Source organism: Typopeltis vanoorti, chromosome 6, assembly GCF_054136105.1.
Source record: "Typopeltis vanoorti isolate ZY-2024b chromosome 6, IOZ_Tvanoo_1.0, whole genome shotgun sequence".
Classification (NCBI taxonomy): Eukaryota; Metazoa; Arthropoda; class Arachnida; order Uropygi; family Thelyphonidae; genus Typopeltis; species Typopeltis vanoorti.
Window position 1 is genome coordinate 76,857,285 of NC_143554.1, and position 15,031 is coordinate 76,872,315.

At 36.4% G+C, this 15,031-nt stretch overlaps 1 protein-coding gene across 3 annotated transcripts in view; it reads right to left on the reverse strand.

The window, feature by feature from the left end:
* LOC150105593 (S1 RNA-binding domain-containing protein 1) overlaps positions 1-15,031 on the reverse strand; it is a 425,600-nt gene that overhangs the window by 308,665 nt on the left and 101,904 nt on the right. For all 3 annotated transcript variants that reach the window (XM_090394265.1, XM_090394266.1, XM_090394264.1), the window contains one exon: positions 14,673-14,829. In XM_090394265.1, the coding sequence (XP_090250391.1) occupies positions 14,673-14,829 (157 nt within the window). The remainder of the gene's footprint in view (positions 1-14,672; positions 14,830-15,031) is intronic.

Below are 15,031 nucleotides of genomic sequence, written 5' to 3' on the forward strand. Positions count from 1 at the left end.
CACACTCTCTCTCTCTCTCTCCACCCCCCCCCCCCCCCCAATGTATCTCAATTGAACTACCATGAAAACCAGGAGACCGACCTGTGCACAATAGTCCAAGGGAGGTATTATCAAGGCCTTTTAAAGAGGCAAAATGACTTCAATTATTCTCTGAGTTGTATTTGCAATCCTTGCTATATGGCAAGACTATATAAAATTCTGGTCAAAGACAAGAGTATACAAGTGTGAGCAATGACTCAGAAACATTACCTCAACAAAGGATGAAACTGCAACTTCACTTGAGACTCAATTTCCAAGATGGTGAAATTCATAATGTGATCACATATACATAATGAATAAGAAAGAGGATAATGTACGTCCTTGTCTGATACCAGATTTAACATTAAACCATCTCCCTGTACTTCCTTCAATTCTAACTGCAGACTTACAACTCAAATATGAAATATGAAGTATGAAATATGAAATATGATTTTATAAATATGAAGTATACATGATTGTTTATTATCAAAATAATGGGCTGTTGAATCAGACAATATAAGAACTCACTCTATTCTGTTTTCAGGGAGAGCTTTATTAGTTTGCTACTCTACACAAATCAACTCATTTAAAGTCTTCAATGACTGATACACAAGTAATTATCAACAAAAACCTTGATGTTCTGGTTTACAGTTAGGCTTTTGATGCTCTTTGATATTGCTCTCAGTGTTTTCAAGGACATGATCTGAAATGTTTAGCATTTCAGATCATGAAAACAAAAGTTTAGACCAGTAACACACCAGTGCCACATTTGTATATCTACTAACTCACTCACTCTCTCTCTCACACACCTTTTTTTATTTAACTTTGCCCATGAAACCTTTAGTACATAGTGTGGGTGGGTTGACAGATAATTCAGAAACTCTGCCTGGAGATGAAACATGGAAGTTTTTCAACATTAAACTGTTGAGAGGTGGTTACAGGGTTGGCGCTGGGGAGTTCTTTCGCTTGGTTGAGCAGCTGGGGGAAGTAGTGGCGGGGGGCCGTCCCTGGGGGTTGCGGGGGAAGGCTGTGAGCGGGAGGTTAGGGAGTGGTTTCTTTGCGTGGAGGGTGGTTGAGCCGTGGAATGCATTGCCCGATGGCATGGTGGGAGTGAGAGCGGTCAGTGAGTTTGGGGAGTGGTATGATGGACTTTGTGTTTCTTGGGAGTGGGGGGGGGGGACCTCCCCTCGATGAGTCTTGATGGACTTTGTGTTCTTGGGGGGGACCTCCCACGATGAGTCTTTTGACTCCATGGAGGCCTGAATAATAATAATAATAATAATAATAATAAATAAAGACTTAAATATTTCTTGATATAATGTCCCATTGACACCATACAAATGTACTCTTTTGAATAGCTTCTCTCTTGGCACCTTGTCATATGCCTTTTCCAGATCTACAAAACTTAAATACAGATCTTTGTTATATTCCCATGATTTCTCAAATATTTGTTGTAAAGTGAAAATCTGATCCTGACAGCTTCTATTTGGCCTCAATCCAGCTTGCTCTTCACCAAGCTTCCTTTCCACAATCCTTCTCAACCGTTTCTCAAGTATACTTGCATAAATCTTACCAGGAACACTTAGAAGAGAAATACCTCTGTAATTCTCACATTCAGTTTTATTTCCCTTTTTATAGATGGGTACTATGAATTAGATGATTGGATGGAGTTAAAGAAGCAACTGGAATGCACTTCGAAATTCTGAAAGATATGGCCAGGAACAGATCTGAATCGAGAATATATGTTCATAGAATCATCAGGAGATGAAAATGACTAGACGGAACATAACAACAACAACTATGAGACTTCTAACAGATAAGCTTAGGTGTTGATGGTTATTCATGACTTATTTTTCACGGTATTAACAACACCACAAACACTTTTTTTCAACAAAGATGTTTTATTAACGCTTATATTTTGCTGATTTTCAACTCAGCATCATCAGAGCACAACACACAAGTAAACGCGATAGTGAGTGAGTGAAACAATATAATTGCAAAAGACAAAAGATCTAAAGTCCTATTTTTGGCACCCTCTAATGAGAAAAAAACAGCAGTTATCCAGGAGTTTTTCTTAGGATAACCGTCTCCCAAATTTTTGGCAAATTAATGCAACCATATTTGTTAAGGTTGGGAGAATTCTTCAAAGCCATTGCTGACTCAAAAAATAATCTTTCAGATCTATAACGACTCCTAAATAGCACATTCGTTTTCCTCCATCTAATCCTGTGTGAAGGAGTGTCCAAAGCGTTGTCTGCCAGTCCTGACTTGCCACAGTAATAGTAGCGAATGTATCTTTCATGTTCTTCCAGGCGGATGTTCACTGATCTTCCTGTTTGCCCATAATAGGCCAAGTCACAGTCACATGGAACTTCATACACTCCTGGGTGTGCTAAAGGGTGAAGTTTATCCTTAGGCAGGCAGATCAGAGTTGCCAGCTTGACATGAGGTTTGAAGGTGGTGCGAAGGCCATGTTTCAACAATACTTTGGCTATCTTTTCCGATGTACCTCTGATATAGGGAATAGAAATGGTCGTGTTGTATTCTTGTGTATTAGGGGAGGGCAGAGTAATGGGCCTATGTAGTATTTTATCTGTTTTGTAGGGATTGTAGCTGTTGGCTAAGAACGTATGGCGCAGGTACTGGAGTTCAGTGGCCAGAGCTGTATCGTTAGAACAAATGGCTCTGGCTCTGTGTGTCAGTGTTTTTAAAATACCATACTGTTGGACTGGATGATGATGTGATTGTTTATGTAGGTATCTTCCTGTGTGTGTAGGCTTTCTGTAAATAGAAAAAGATAGTGATCCATCTGAAATGCGGGTGACTAATGTGTCAAGAAATGGTAAACAGTTATTTGATTCTTTTTCTATTGTGAAGTGAATTTTGGGGTGTTGGCTGTTTAGGTAGGTGACAAAAGCATCCAAAGTGTCTTGTCCATGGGGCCAGATGGCAAACACATCATCTACATAGCGCAACCACACTTGTGGCTTGTATGTAGCTGTGGTAAGTACTTTGTTTTCAAAATGTTCCATGTAAAAATTTGCTAACGGGGGAGAGAGGGGGAACCCATAGAGGTACCATTAATCTGTTTGTAGAATTCCCCCCCCCCCCATGTAAAGTAACCTGCATTCATGGTAAATTGAAATAATTCAAAAATATCTGGGGGAAATTTAGACTTGATTAAATCAAGAGTGTCTATAAGTGGTACATTGGTAAATAAGGAGGTGACATCGAAACTAACCATTATGTCTGAATCTTTTAGGATTAGATTTTTAACCAGTGTTTTGAAATGGATTGAATTTTTTACAAAAGTAGAGGAGTTACCAGTAAGAGGGGCAAGCGACTTAGCTAAATGCCGGGCCAGTTTATATGTGGGACTATCTATGCTATCAACTATGGGGCGTAGGGGAATATTAGTTTTGTGGATTTTTGGTAATCCATAAATACGGGGTTTTAACATGAATTGGTTTTATTTTCCTGATGATTTCTTTGGGCCACGATGTCACTTTTTTCAGTAATTTTCGGACTTTTTTCTTTTGCGACATCGTAAGGTCTCGATGTATAATTTGATATGTGGAACTGTCACATATGAGATCTTGCATTTTTCTGTTATACTCTTCTTTATTCATGATGACTGTTGCATTTCCTTTATCGGCTTTTGTAATATAATATTTTTATTATTATATAACTTTTTTAGGGCAGTTATTTGCTTACGTGGTATATTGCTTTTTGGAGGCTTAGCCTTGTTTATAATACTTGCTATATCTAGTCGTACGTTATTGGCCATTGCTGGCAGAAGATCGTGGATACCCCGTTCTACTTTCATCATAATTTCTAGTTTAGGAATTTGTTTGGGCGTGACGGCAAAGTTATGTCCTAAACTGAGAGCGTTCTTGGCTTCTTCAGTGAGAGTTTCCGACGATAGGTTTACGACCACGTGGTCTCGTGGAAGTTGCGGTCAGGACTTCGTATGTTGGCGCTGTTGTAGGAGTTCAAATTTCTTTAGGTGTTTGCTTTTTACTTTTGAGAATTCTTTTTTTGCTCCAACTTCGGAGGTGTGTTGTAGGACAGTCCATATTTCAGGATTTAATACGTTTATTGGTTCTTGTTGTAGAGCTGTGATAGAGCTGTTTAGCTTACTAAGCTCTATGCGAGAAGCGGCGATTTGTTCTCGAAGAAGCGCTAAACTCACTCGTCGATAAATATGATGTGCCTTTGCCAATTGCAACTCTTCTTTGAATTTCAGAAAAGATGGAATAATATCGTTGTTGTGGCATCGTTTAAGGAAGGCTAACCGGTTCAATTTTCTGGACAATTTCAGTTTCAACTTACCGAACCGTCGCGCTTTGTAAACAATATCTTCTCCGTGCAGAATCATCAATCTAACAGATAAGCTTAGGTGTTGATGGTTATTCATGACTTATTTTTTACGGTATTAACAACACCACAAACTTTTTTTCAACAAAGATGTTTTATTAACGCTTATATTTCACTGATTTTCAACTCAGCATCATCAGAGCACAACACACAAGTAAACGCGACAGTGAATGAGTGAAACAATATAATTGCAAAAGAGAAAAGATCTAAAGTCCTATTTTTGGTGCCCTCTAACGAGAAAAAAAAAAACAGCAGTTATCCAGGAGTTTTTCTTAGGCAACTCCTCTACTTTTGTAAAAAATTCAATCTATTTCAAAACACTGGTTAAAAATCTAATCCTAAAAGATTCAGACATAATGGTTAGTTTCGATGTCACCTCCTTATTTACCAATGTACCACTTATAGACATTCTTGATTTAATCAAGTCTAAATTTCCCCCAGATATTTTTGAATTATTTCAATTTACCATGAATGCAGGTTACTTTACATGAGGGGGGGATTCTACAAACAGATTAATGGTACCTCTATGGGTTCCCCCCCTCTCTCAAATTATTTTTTGAGTCAGCAATGGCTTTGAAGAATTCTCCCAACCTTAACAAATATGGTTGCATTAATTTGCCAAAAATTTGGGAGACGGTTATCCTAAGAAAAACTCCTGGATAACTGCTTTTTTTTTCTTTTTTTTTTTTTTCGTTAGAGGGCGCCAAAAATAGGACTTTAGATCTTTTGTCTTTTGCAATTATATTGTTTCACTCACTCAATGTCGCGTTTACTTGTGTGTTGTGCTCTGATGATGCTGAGTTGAAAATCAGCAAAATATAAGCGTTAATAGAACATCTTTGTTGAAAAAAAAGTGTTTGTGGTGTTGTTAATACCGTGAAAAATAAGTCATAAACAACTATGAGAGCTCTACTTCAATCATCTGGAATTCGTCCCTCTGTCCAGGGCATCTGGATATGCAGTGCAGCAACTATAAAATTTCTGTACCTACCTCCATACTTGAGCATTTCTGGTCGAATATAATCTACTCCAGCTGGCTTTCCACATTTCAGGCTTTTGATGGCTTTTTCTACTTCAAATATAGACATGTATTCCTGTTGCATGCCTGGTCAGTGTTTTTGACTACTGCGCTGTCACTGATTGTTTCATTTAGCAATTTTTTGAAGTAATTACTCCATACTTCAAGGTTATCTTTTTCTCCTGTTTTCATTTCACTTTTATCATCTCTAATTCCTTTTACAGCACTCTTTCCTCCATTTCTTAGCTTCTTCAACAATCTCCAGAATATCTTGTTGCTTTCTTTGATATTTATTTTCTTTGTTACCAAAATCTTCCCATGACTTTTATTTAGCTAGTTTACACAGTGTTTAGCTTTCTTACATTTGTCTCTGTATTCTCTAAGAGCACAAGCTGACTTATTTGCCAGGAACTTTTGATATGCTATCTTCTTTTCATTCACTGCCTCTTAAACTTCCTCTGTCCACCATGGAGTTCTGATTTTTTTATCCTTACAGACAATCTTACCACATGCTTCTCTGGCTGAATCAATCAGGGTTTTCTTCACTTGGAGATTCAGTGGCAATCAGGCATGACACTGAATCTCCAAGGTTTAGTTCCAGTTCTCAAACCCTTTATTTTTTCTTCAATAATCTTTATGTATTTTAGTCTACATTTCACATCTGAGAGCTGCTTAACTTTTATTTGCTTTAAAACTTTCTTACATGTTATTCTTTTCAATATGAAATTCAATTTTATCCTGCTCAAGACTAAATGATGATCACTTCCAATTTCAAATCCTCTCTACACTCTAGTGTCCTGCACCAGGGAGAAAACATCACTATCAACAATAACATTCTAGTAGCAAGGCTTATACGTTGGTTAGACATAACTGGTAATTAGTTTACAGAATTAACAACGCATATAAAGTATATTAATTAAAGATAACTTTAATGAATAACTTCTATATTTCGGCAAAGTCACATTGCCATCTTCAGGAACATAAAGATATGGTATGTGCACGCAGGCACTAAGACAAAGCAAATGAGGAAGAAAGCAAGAAACTAATATTGTTCCTAAAGTCCTAATGGTGCCCTCTTGCAGGCTAATTTGGTAGTCTTGGCAGTTGGGCTGAAGTTCTCATAATGTAAGTCTCTCAAATTTGGGTAGTTTCATGCACCCAAATTTGTTGAGGTTTTTTAGAGCTGCTGAAGATTCTTTGAATAATCTTTCGTATTTAAACTTGCTGCGATGAATTATTTTTGTTTTCTTCCAACGAATTTTATGGTGGGTATCTAAGGCATGGTCTGCCAGCCCAGAGCGGCTGTACTGGTGAAACCGGATGTAGTCTTTGTGTTCTGAAATCCTGATATTTGTTGTTCTGGCTGTTTGGCCAAAGTAGGACAATTTGCAGCTGCAAGGGACCTGGTATACACCAGGTAGGTCTAGGGGAAGTGGTTGGTCTTTGGTAGAGCGGATAAGGGATGCCAACTTTTTATATGGTTTGTAACAGGAAGTAAGGTCATATTTTTTGAGGATATTGGTTATTTTCTCAGAGGTGCCCTGGATGTAGGGGATGGTGATAGACTTGGGGTAATCTTTATTGTGGAGGGGGGGGGAGGAGGGGGGTTGTGGTTTACTGGTTTTAGAAATATAGAAGTTATTCATTAAAGTTACCTTTAATTAATATACTTTATATGCGTTGTTAATTCCGTAAACTAATTACCAACAATAACATTGTCAATGAGACTTTTCTTATTCCTTGCCTCTTCTCTCCATGTGAATTTGTGCATGTTTATGTTGGAACATTGTGTTAGTAATAACCAGTCAATATCCTGAGCAGAAATCCAACAGGTATTTGCCATTATTAATAGCTTTGCTCTTTTCTCCAAATTTTTCCAAAATATTTTTGTATGTCTGACAATCATTTCCTACTCTGCTATTTAGATCCCCAACTTTTCATTTTTCATTGTGTCAGTTGCTTTCTCTAAAGCCTCAAAAATTTCCTCCACTTCTACCTTAGTATACCTTCTGTGGGACCCTAGGCATAAATAGGTCTCATTGTCCAGTTCCCCATTCTGATATTTGCCCACATCACTCTGCTTGAAATTGCCTGACATTCAAGATTTGTCTCATATTTAGTGTTGAATACTATGGCTATTCTTTCTTTTCCTTCATTGTCATTACTTTAATATAGCATTTTGTATTTATTGCTCTGAAAGATCTCACAGTTTTTGTCTTTTTTGTTTCGGTCGTCCCTATTATGTTGATCTGATAAATTACTCAGCTACCTCCATTTCTTTGCCATTCAGGCTTCTTATGTTGAAAGTACTGATCTTGAACTCTTTGAGTTGGGGTGTGTTTAAGAATTTGTTCCAGTAGCTGACTTTTTTTCGCTGTTCACCATGGTTTCCTGGTGAAAATAACGGCGACCTTGTTTAACTGGGCGAAGCTCCAGCCGGCATGAAATTCTATCGTGTTGTACCTTTTTATATTTTAGTTTAAGGCAATAAGAATGCAATTTGGTCGGCTAATTCACAAATTGCTAGCCCATCCTCATTCATTCAGTATCCAGAGATACTTAATAGGGTGCGCCACGAGAAGGTGAGGATTGGAAATTTAGGTCAGAAGCTCTGGTCAGTTCTCTGCATTTCTTTAAAGGCTATGTGGAGGTCTCCTCTCAGTTATACAGCTTTGACCCTGAAGCTCCCTGCCTCCTTCACTTTTCAGATATATTTTGAAAGGTGGGTATCTGGCATACTCTTTTTGAAAAGTCTATAGGTTGTAGACAAGTTCTTTGGGGTAACTCAGTGTGAGACAACCACACTGTTAATTAGAAGCCTAAAGTATCCTGAAAAAAAAGTTCAATGTTTGGTCTTTGCCATAGGAGGAAGCAGATGATGAAACACTTTAGGCACTTATGGCACAACATGTGGAATAGCTTTATAATGTTTCTTGTGTGGGACATATACAGGTTACATAACCAATCCAGAAAAGTTGGTGGATGGATAATCACTGCCTCAATGCATACTTGCATGAAGCTAATGCTAATTTGTGCAGTTAACTTCACTACACTGTTGTTACAGTAAGCCCACAGATACGAGACCCTTCGACACTTCTGCGCATGTCAAAAAAAGGAGAATCCATTCCGATAATAGGGTAATCAATTCATACTGTGGGATGAGTATTTATTATTACACGTCGGAAAATTAATTTCTCTTTTATGATCATTGTAGTTTTTAAAGTGGTAACTAACTAAATAGCTTTGGAACTACTTGTCTAAGAAATATCCTGGATTACTCCTGGGAAGACCACATTCCCAACTCTACTATATCAGATGAAACCCAGCAAGATTCTCTAGTGAGTACTGTTCAAAGAAACCAAATAAAATAGCTCGGCCACTAACGTAGACATCCACCCTCTGTACCCTTTGGTGCTCTGGTCCTCTACGCCCCTACAGATGGAAAAAGAGGCAGACCCCCAAACTCCATATTGGAAATATATAAGCAATATTCTCCCCGTTTTCCCCCAACTCTCTGCATCAGAGACCTGTCAATTAGCATATGACAGAGAAGCCTGGTTTTCCTTCATGCCATAACAACCTCCAAGTCATATCTTAGTGTACACAGACTACTTATTTGTTTTTATTGGTTTCCCTATTTATAATTGTAAAATTATAAATAAATGATGATGAACTATTTTGCTTGTATAACAGTTGGAAAATTTTACGTATAAAGGACGTGATTTTGTGTGTTAGTGACCAATTCGTACATTGCCTTATTTCTTTCTCCCCTTCAACATGAAGTGACTCTTCCTGGCAGTCTGCCAACGACAGCTCTCGCTTGTGTGGTTGGACTATATTGTGTAGAATAGGGTGAACCTGAATCTTATAAAGGTGCTTTTAAAGACACGTAGTATTTTTACAGGTTTTTCAAGGGCCTGCAGTAAATGGCTCACATTTCACAGCCATACAGCAGAGAAGGGAGGCAAATAGCTTTATAAACCAAGAGTTTGGCTGCAGCGTGGATGCCTCAGTAATTTTCTCGAACACATACCAGTGCTTTTCAAATGATAATACTCAGTTTCCTTATCAATGTTATCATATGCTGGATGATAGTAGCTGAAATAGGGGAAAGGTTCCCATTTTTCAAGTGCTGCTCTATCCATCCAGAACAGCTCACAGCTCAATATAAAAAAATTAAAAAAAAAAAAAAAAAAAAGTTAGATTGCAGCAAACTACCTTAGAGGCTCAGCAAGCTAAGGAAGAAGAAGAAAATGAAGACTATACATCCAAATGAGGTAGTTGTGCTGAATCAACTGGAATAGGTTGGGTAACACTAATGTCTTTTTGATGTTTACAGCAAATTTGTTCATTCATGGGTTTCTTTGAAAATGCCAACAGTGACTTGAAGATAGTTTCTGAATGAGGAAAAAATTAGATGGTTTACAAAAACCATCCCTGGGTGGGAGATAGATTAAAAAAAAATATTTTTGTAGGAGAAAAGAGAATCACAATACACTTAGTGAATCTTCTCTGAATACCTTTGATTCCTATGACATTAAAAACTTTATTCAGCAAAGTTTTTAATGTCACAGGAATCAAAGGTATTCAGAGAAGATTCACTAAGTGTATGCATATATGTGTTGGGGGGGAGGGGTTGTATCATGATAGTCAAGAATCAATTCATTAGTTTGATGAATTTACCTGAGAGGAGATGGATGGAGGTTTAATTGAAGTGCATTATTTAGTTCAGGGTATATTTAAGACAGATATTTGTTATACATGGCTGAATGGAACTCTAGGTTTGAAAATATGTAGAACAGCCCTTGGCAACAGGTTATAGAAATTGTCAATTTAAGTAACTTTAAGAAAGAATTAGTTTAGATCAGGGGTCGGCAACCTTTTCAGACTCTCAGGCCACATTAAACTTTTATTTTTAAGAGGCCGCAAGAATTTAATTAAGAGAAAATAGTGAGTCAAAAAATACTTAAGTTATCAATTTTCATTATATCACTCTTAAAATACAGAAATATTTAAAGTATGAGATATGAAACAAGCATGAAAATAAAATTCAATGAAAAATGAATATAGTTTATGCATCAAACATGTGTATCTCCCTGCTTAATGAGACTTTTGTATTTGTTTTCCCTTAGCCAAATTATCTATAACCACTTTATAATCTGTGGCGCAAATTCAAATCAAAGCATGCAAATATTCATTAGTCAGTCGAGAAGAAAATTTGTGTTTTCTAAAACTCATGGCAGAAAATGCTTGTTTGCAAATGTATGTGCTTCCAAATGTGACTATCATCTTCTTTGTGAAACTGAATAATTCAACATATGGACCACATGCTATGTAAGTATGATCAACTTTTATGGGCCACCAAAAATGCATGTTTGGGTTGCATGCGGCCCATGGGCTGCTGGTTGCCAACCCCTGGTTTAGATCACTGGAGATGAGTTAATTAAAATTTATGTATAATGATTTAGGACTTAGCCAAAAAATTTTTTACTTTTTTTAACTGCCAGTTTCAACTTTTTTTTTTTTTTTGGTAAAATTTATTTGAAACTAATATTTATGAACTGTGCTCATGGTATAAAAAATATCTCACATGTAATGTTTTCTTGTTTCATGCTTTTAGGCTCATAAATCTGTAACATTTTTAAAAAAAAACATTATTCATTAATTACATAAAAGGGTTAGTTTCCATGCTAGGTGAAGTGTAAGTCAATACCTAGCACTATTTTTGTTTTATGATTATACCATGGGGGTACATACCATGGGGGGTACATACCATGGGGATTATACAAAAACATCGATAGAAAACAGAAACAATAATTGCAATCAGTAGTTTTTTTTCCACATCTCCCATCTTCAGGAATACAAAATTGCACTTTTAAACGAGAAAATATTAATTCGCTTTCAACCAGCACTACAATTTTCACTATATCTAATCTCTTCTGATTTTAATAATATAAAGCCTTCTGCAAGAACAATCAATTTTGATACCTGGATATTTTTGGAATAGAATGCTATCATAAAGCGAGTACATTACGTAGTTTTTGAACTATCTTGTAAGCAATCTACCATTTAAATCCTCTATTTTTTGGATTGGTTTGTATACAACCCTAACATTTAAATCTTTTAGAGGCAGTGCAAATAGAAATTCTACCAAAATATGGTTAGTAAAGATGTTCCTCAACTTCTGTAAAGAAGTAATGCAAGTATATATTTCTGTGAGTAAATCTTTCACTGAGGAACATCTCTACCAACCATACTTTGGTGTAATCTCTATTTGCAGTGCTTCTTTACTAAAGATTTAAATGTTAGGATTAAGCATACTTACAAACCAGTTCAAAAACTATGTGGGCTCAATGAGGTCTGCTCAAGGTTGCAATCAATTCCAAAAATAAAAAACATTGAAGAATGCATAAAATATACTGTTCTTGCAAAAAATCTTACATGGATCCAACCAGGAGAAATGAGGATCAGGGAAAGTAATCTTAACAATGGCATCATTGCTAAAAGAAAACAAAAGTTAAGTTTGACTATACATGGCACATCTATGAAACCCCGTTGTGGAATGGCACACAGCAGTCAAGCCATGCTTGGAAAACAATAATTTATTATCACGTTATTTTAAGAAATCTAGTGAAGTTATTCATTCAGATGTAACTCTTAAAAGGAATCTGGGCCTATTCTGCAAGAGACACAGTCAATTATCAGATCATATAATAATTCAGCCCTCAATTATTCAATTACCAGAAGGCAATGTAAAAAACTGATAGCAACATAATACTTGCTACAGAAGATTCAAATTATCTATAGTTTATACTGTTGGCTCTTTTAATCTATTTCAGTATGCAACAATCATATTTGCATTTGTGTTAATATCCCCCCCCCCCCCCCAAACACACAACAGTAACCACATAAAGGTACGAGATATTTTATGTAGTGAAGCTTGTAAGTTGTATTTTTATTTATTTAATTAATTTTTTTGCTTTTTTTTATGCATCTCCCACTCATGAGAGATTATAAACCTAGAATAAATTAGCATCACAGGTAGACTACGAGATTATTTTTTGTGATTTTTTATTTTTATTTATTTTTTACATAATCCAGAAACCTACTCTGAAGACCAAATATGAAACTTTTTCAAGTCATCAATAAGTATGGTATTGATCTCACAGTGAGTGATAAAATTCATCTTTCACCTAAAGACATTTATAAACATCCATGTCTATGGCAGGAGTCAAACCTGCAGCCTGTTTTGGACAGCAGATACATAAGCCACTCAGCCAACCAAGCTGGCAGTATATTATAACAAATAACCAAGTTAACTTCTAGAACCTAAAAAATCTCTAAATAATGCCTGTGTGATTGAGCGCATTTGATATACACACACACACACACACCATGTATGATACATAAATAGTGTTATCCATGATGCTAAAAAGAACGAGAAGAATGACAACCAAGATGATGTTAATTCAGGGAGGTGAATGAGAGATTTCATACTATATATATATATATATATATATATATATATATATATTGTGTGTGTGTATGTGTGTGTGTGAGACACGTATTTGTTACCAAGAGAAAACAGATAGTGGTATAAGAATGAGAGGAGGGGGAGAGAGAGAACGAGAGAAAGCATGCTGTAAGTGTTTTATGAGCTAGTGAGAAGCAGGAAAATGGAGTAATGGAAGTTAATGAAACTGAGAATGTTGTAGAGAATATAGTTACAGGAGTAAATGATAATGAAGTGGTTGAAAACAGAGGTAAGGTAGCAATGCAAAAGTTAGACCAATGGACGTAAGACAGCAAGCATGATAGGTAGAGAGGAAGAGTGTCATCGACTGGGGAGAGAGAGAGAAAATGAAGAACCATGAGAAGTTAATTCAGGATATGAATGCAGAGCTGGTGATGAGTCAAGAGATGAAGCAAATGCAGAGTGAAATGAGGAGAATAACAGAGATATGTGGGAGAGAGAGAGGGGAAGGGTGAAAGAAAAGATGGCAATATGAAAGTGGTGTCGAATGATCTGAGAGTGGTCATGTATGAGGATTCAATTATTAGAGGTGTGGTGAATTTTTTAATTTATTCGTATGGGGGTCCCCCCACCCATTCCCCATCCATCTCTTAGGACTGGTTGAGTCCTCCTAATGAGGGATTGAGTATGTATTTACAACTGCAAATCCATGGGTGCTCATGGGCTGGTTTGCTGTTCTGAGAGATGAAAAACCTGATTTTCTGGGTAAAAAAACCCCCTCTACTTTCGTATGAGACCAGCTAACTCACCTTTAGTTGAAAGTGACCAGATAAAGGTTCCTCATGTCATGGACGGGAATCGAATCCAAGTCTTTCCCACCAAAGGGCTTCATCTATACCGACTGAGCTACAGAGGTGGTGCAAAGGTTTGCTTTCTGGAAAGGGGGGGGGGGTAGATTGAGCAGAATGATTGAAGCATTGGATATGAGGAGGAAGCAAGCAAAAGAGTTAGTAGTGGTAGTAGGTATGAATGATTTGGTTCTTAACAAGGAGAATGTAAGGATGGATATCAGGAGGTTGCTAAGGAAAGTAAAAGATAAGAGTGTGGTAGGAAAAGTAGTCAGTGTGTTGCCTAGGTATGACAGTGATGAGATGAGACAATGAGCGAAGATTATGAATAGAATACTAGAGGAGTTGTGTGAGGAAAAAAGAAATTCATTTGGTGAACATCTAGGATAAATCTGAGGGACATATGGAGCTGTATAAAAGAGATAGCCTACATTTAAATGGATTTGGTGTGAGTCAGCTGAAGAAACTGTTGCTTCAAGAAAAAAGAGAGTGATTCGATAATTAATGATCTTTTCCCACTACATAATGCACACACATTCTTTTCTTTAAATGACTTACTCACCATACTCAATTATAAATATGATTGATTTTATTTCTGCTATGTCTTTTCTACTGACATTTTAAACAAACACTGTAATTGGTCCAGTGTTTATTGAATTCATAATCCCTCCACTTTCCTCAAAACCTGTAAAAACACAACTAGTTGGACAGTAACACCTGTTTCTTAAAGGTTTGAGAAAAGTAGAGGGATTATGAATTCAACTTCCAAATTTGGTAAAGTTCCTCCATTTCCTCTCTTTTAAGTATTTGTCTTAAGTAACTGTAGGTTGTAAGTGCCTTTTGCAAAACCTGAAAAGGTTGACTGTTTTAAAAAGAATGTCAAATCTTTCTTATGCAAATTGCTAAAATAAAAAAAGGAATCTCATTAAATACTTACTTGATGTGGTCTAACGTTTCTTATCGTATTCCGAAAAGTGTAGTAATTTTCATATTTAAAGTTTGTTGTTTCTTTTCCTTCCACAAATGCTTGTCTATCTACCTTTTCTGCAGTAAGTGATTTAGCACTTGTCAGTACAACATTAGAATCATTACATCTACAAGGAAAAGAAAAATAAGTAATTGTTTACCAAAATATTATGGAATTGCAAATACAATATGCTTAACTACAAGTTATAATAAATGGCACAGAGGTAAAATGTAAAAATGTATATTTTTTATTTTTTATGTCTGCGTATCCCTTTCCACTGAAGGTGTCTTAAATGGAAAATGATATAAATATCTTTGGAGATGAGGAGA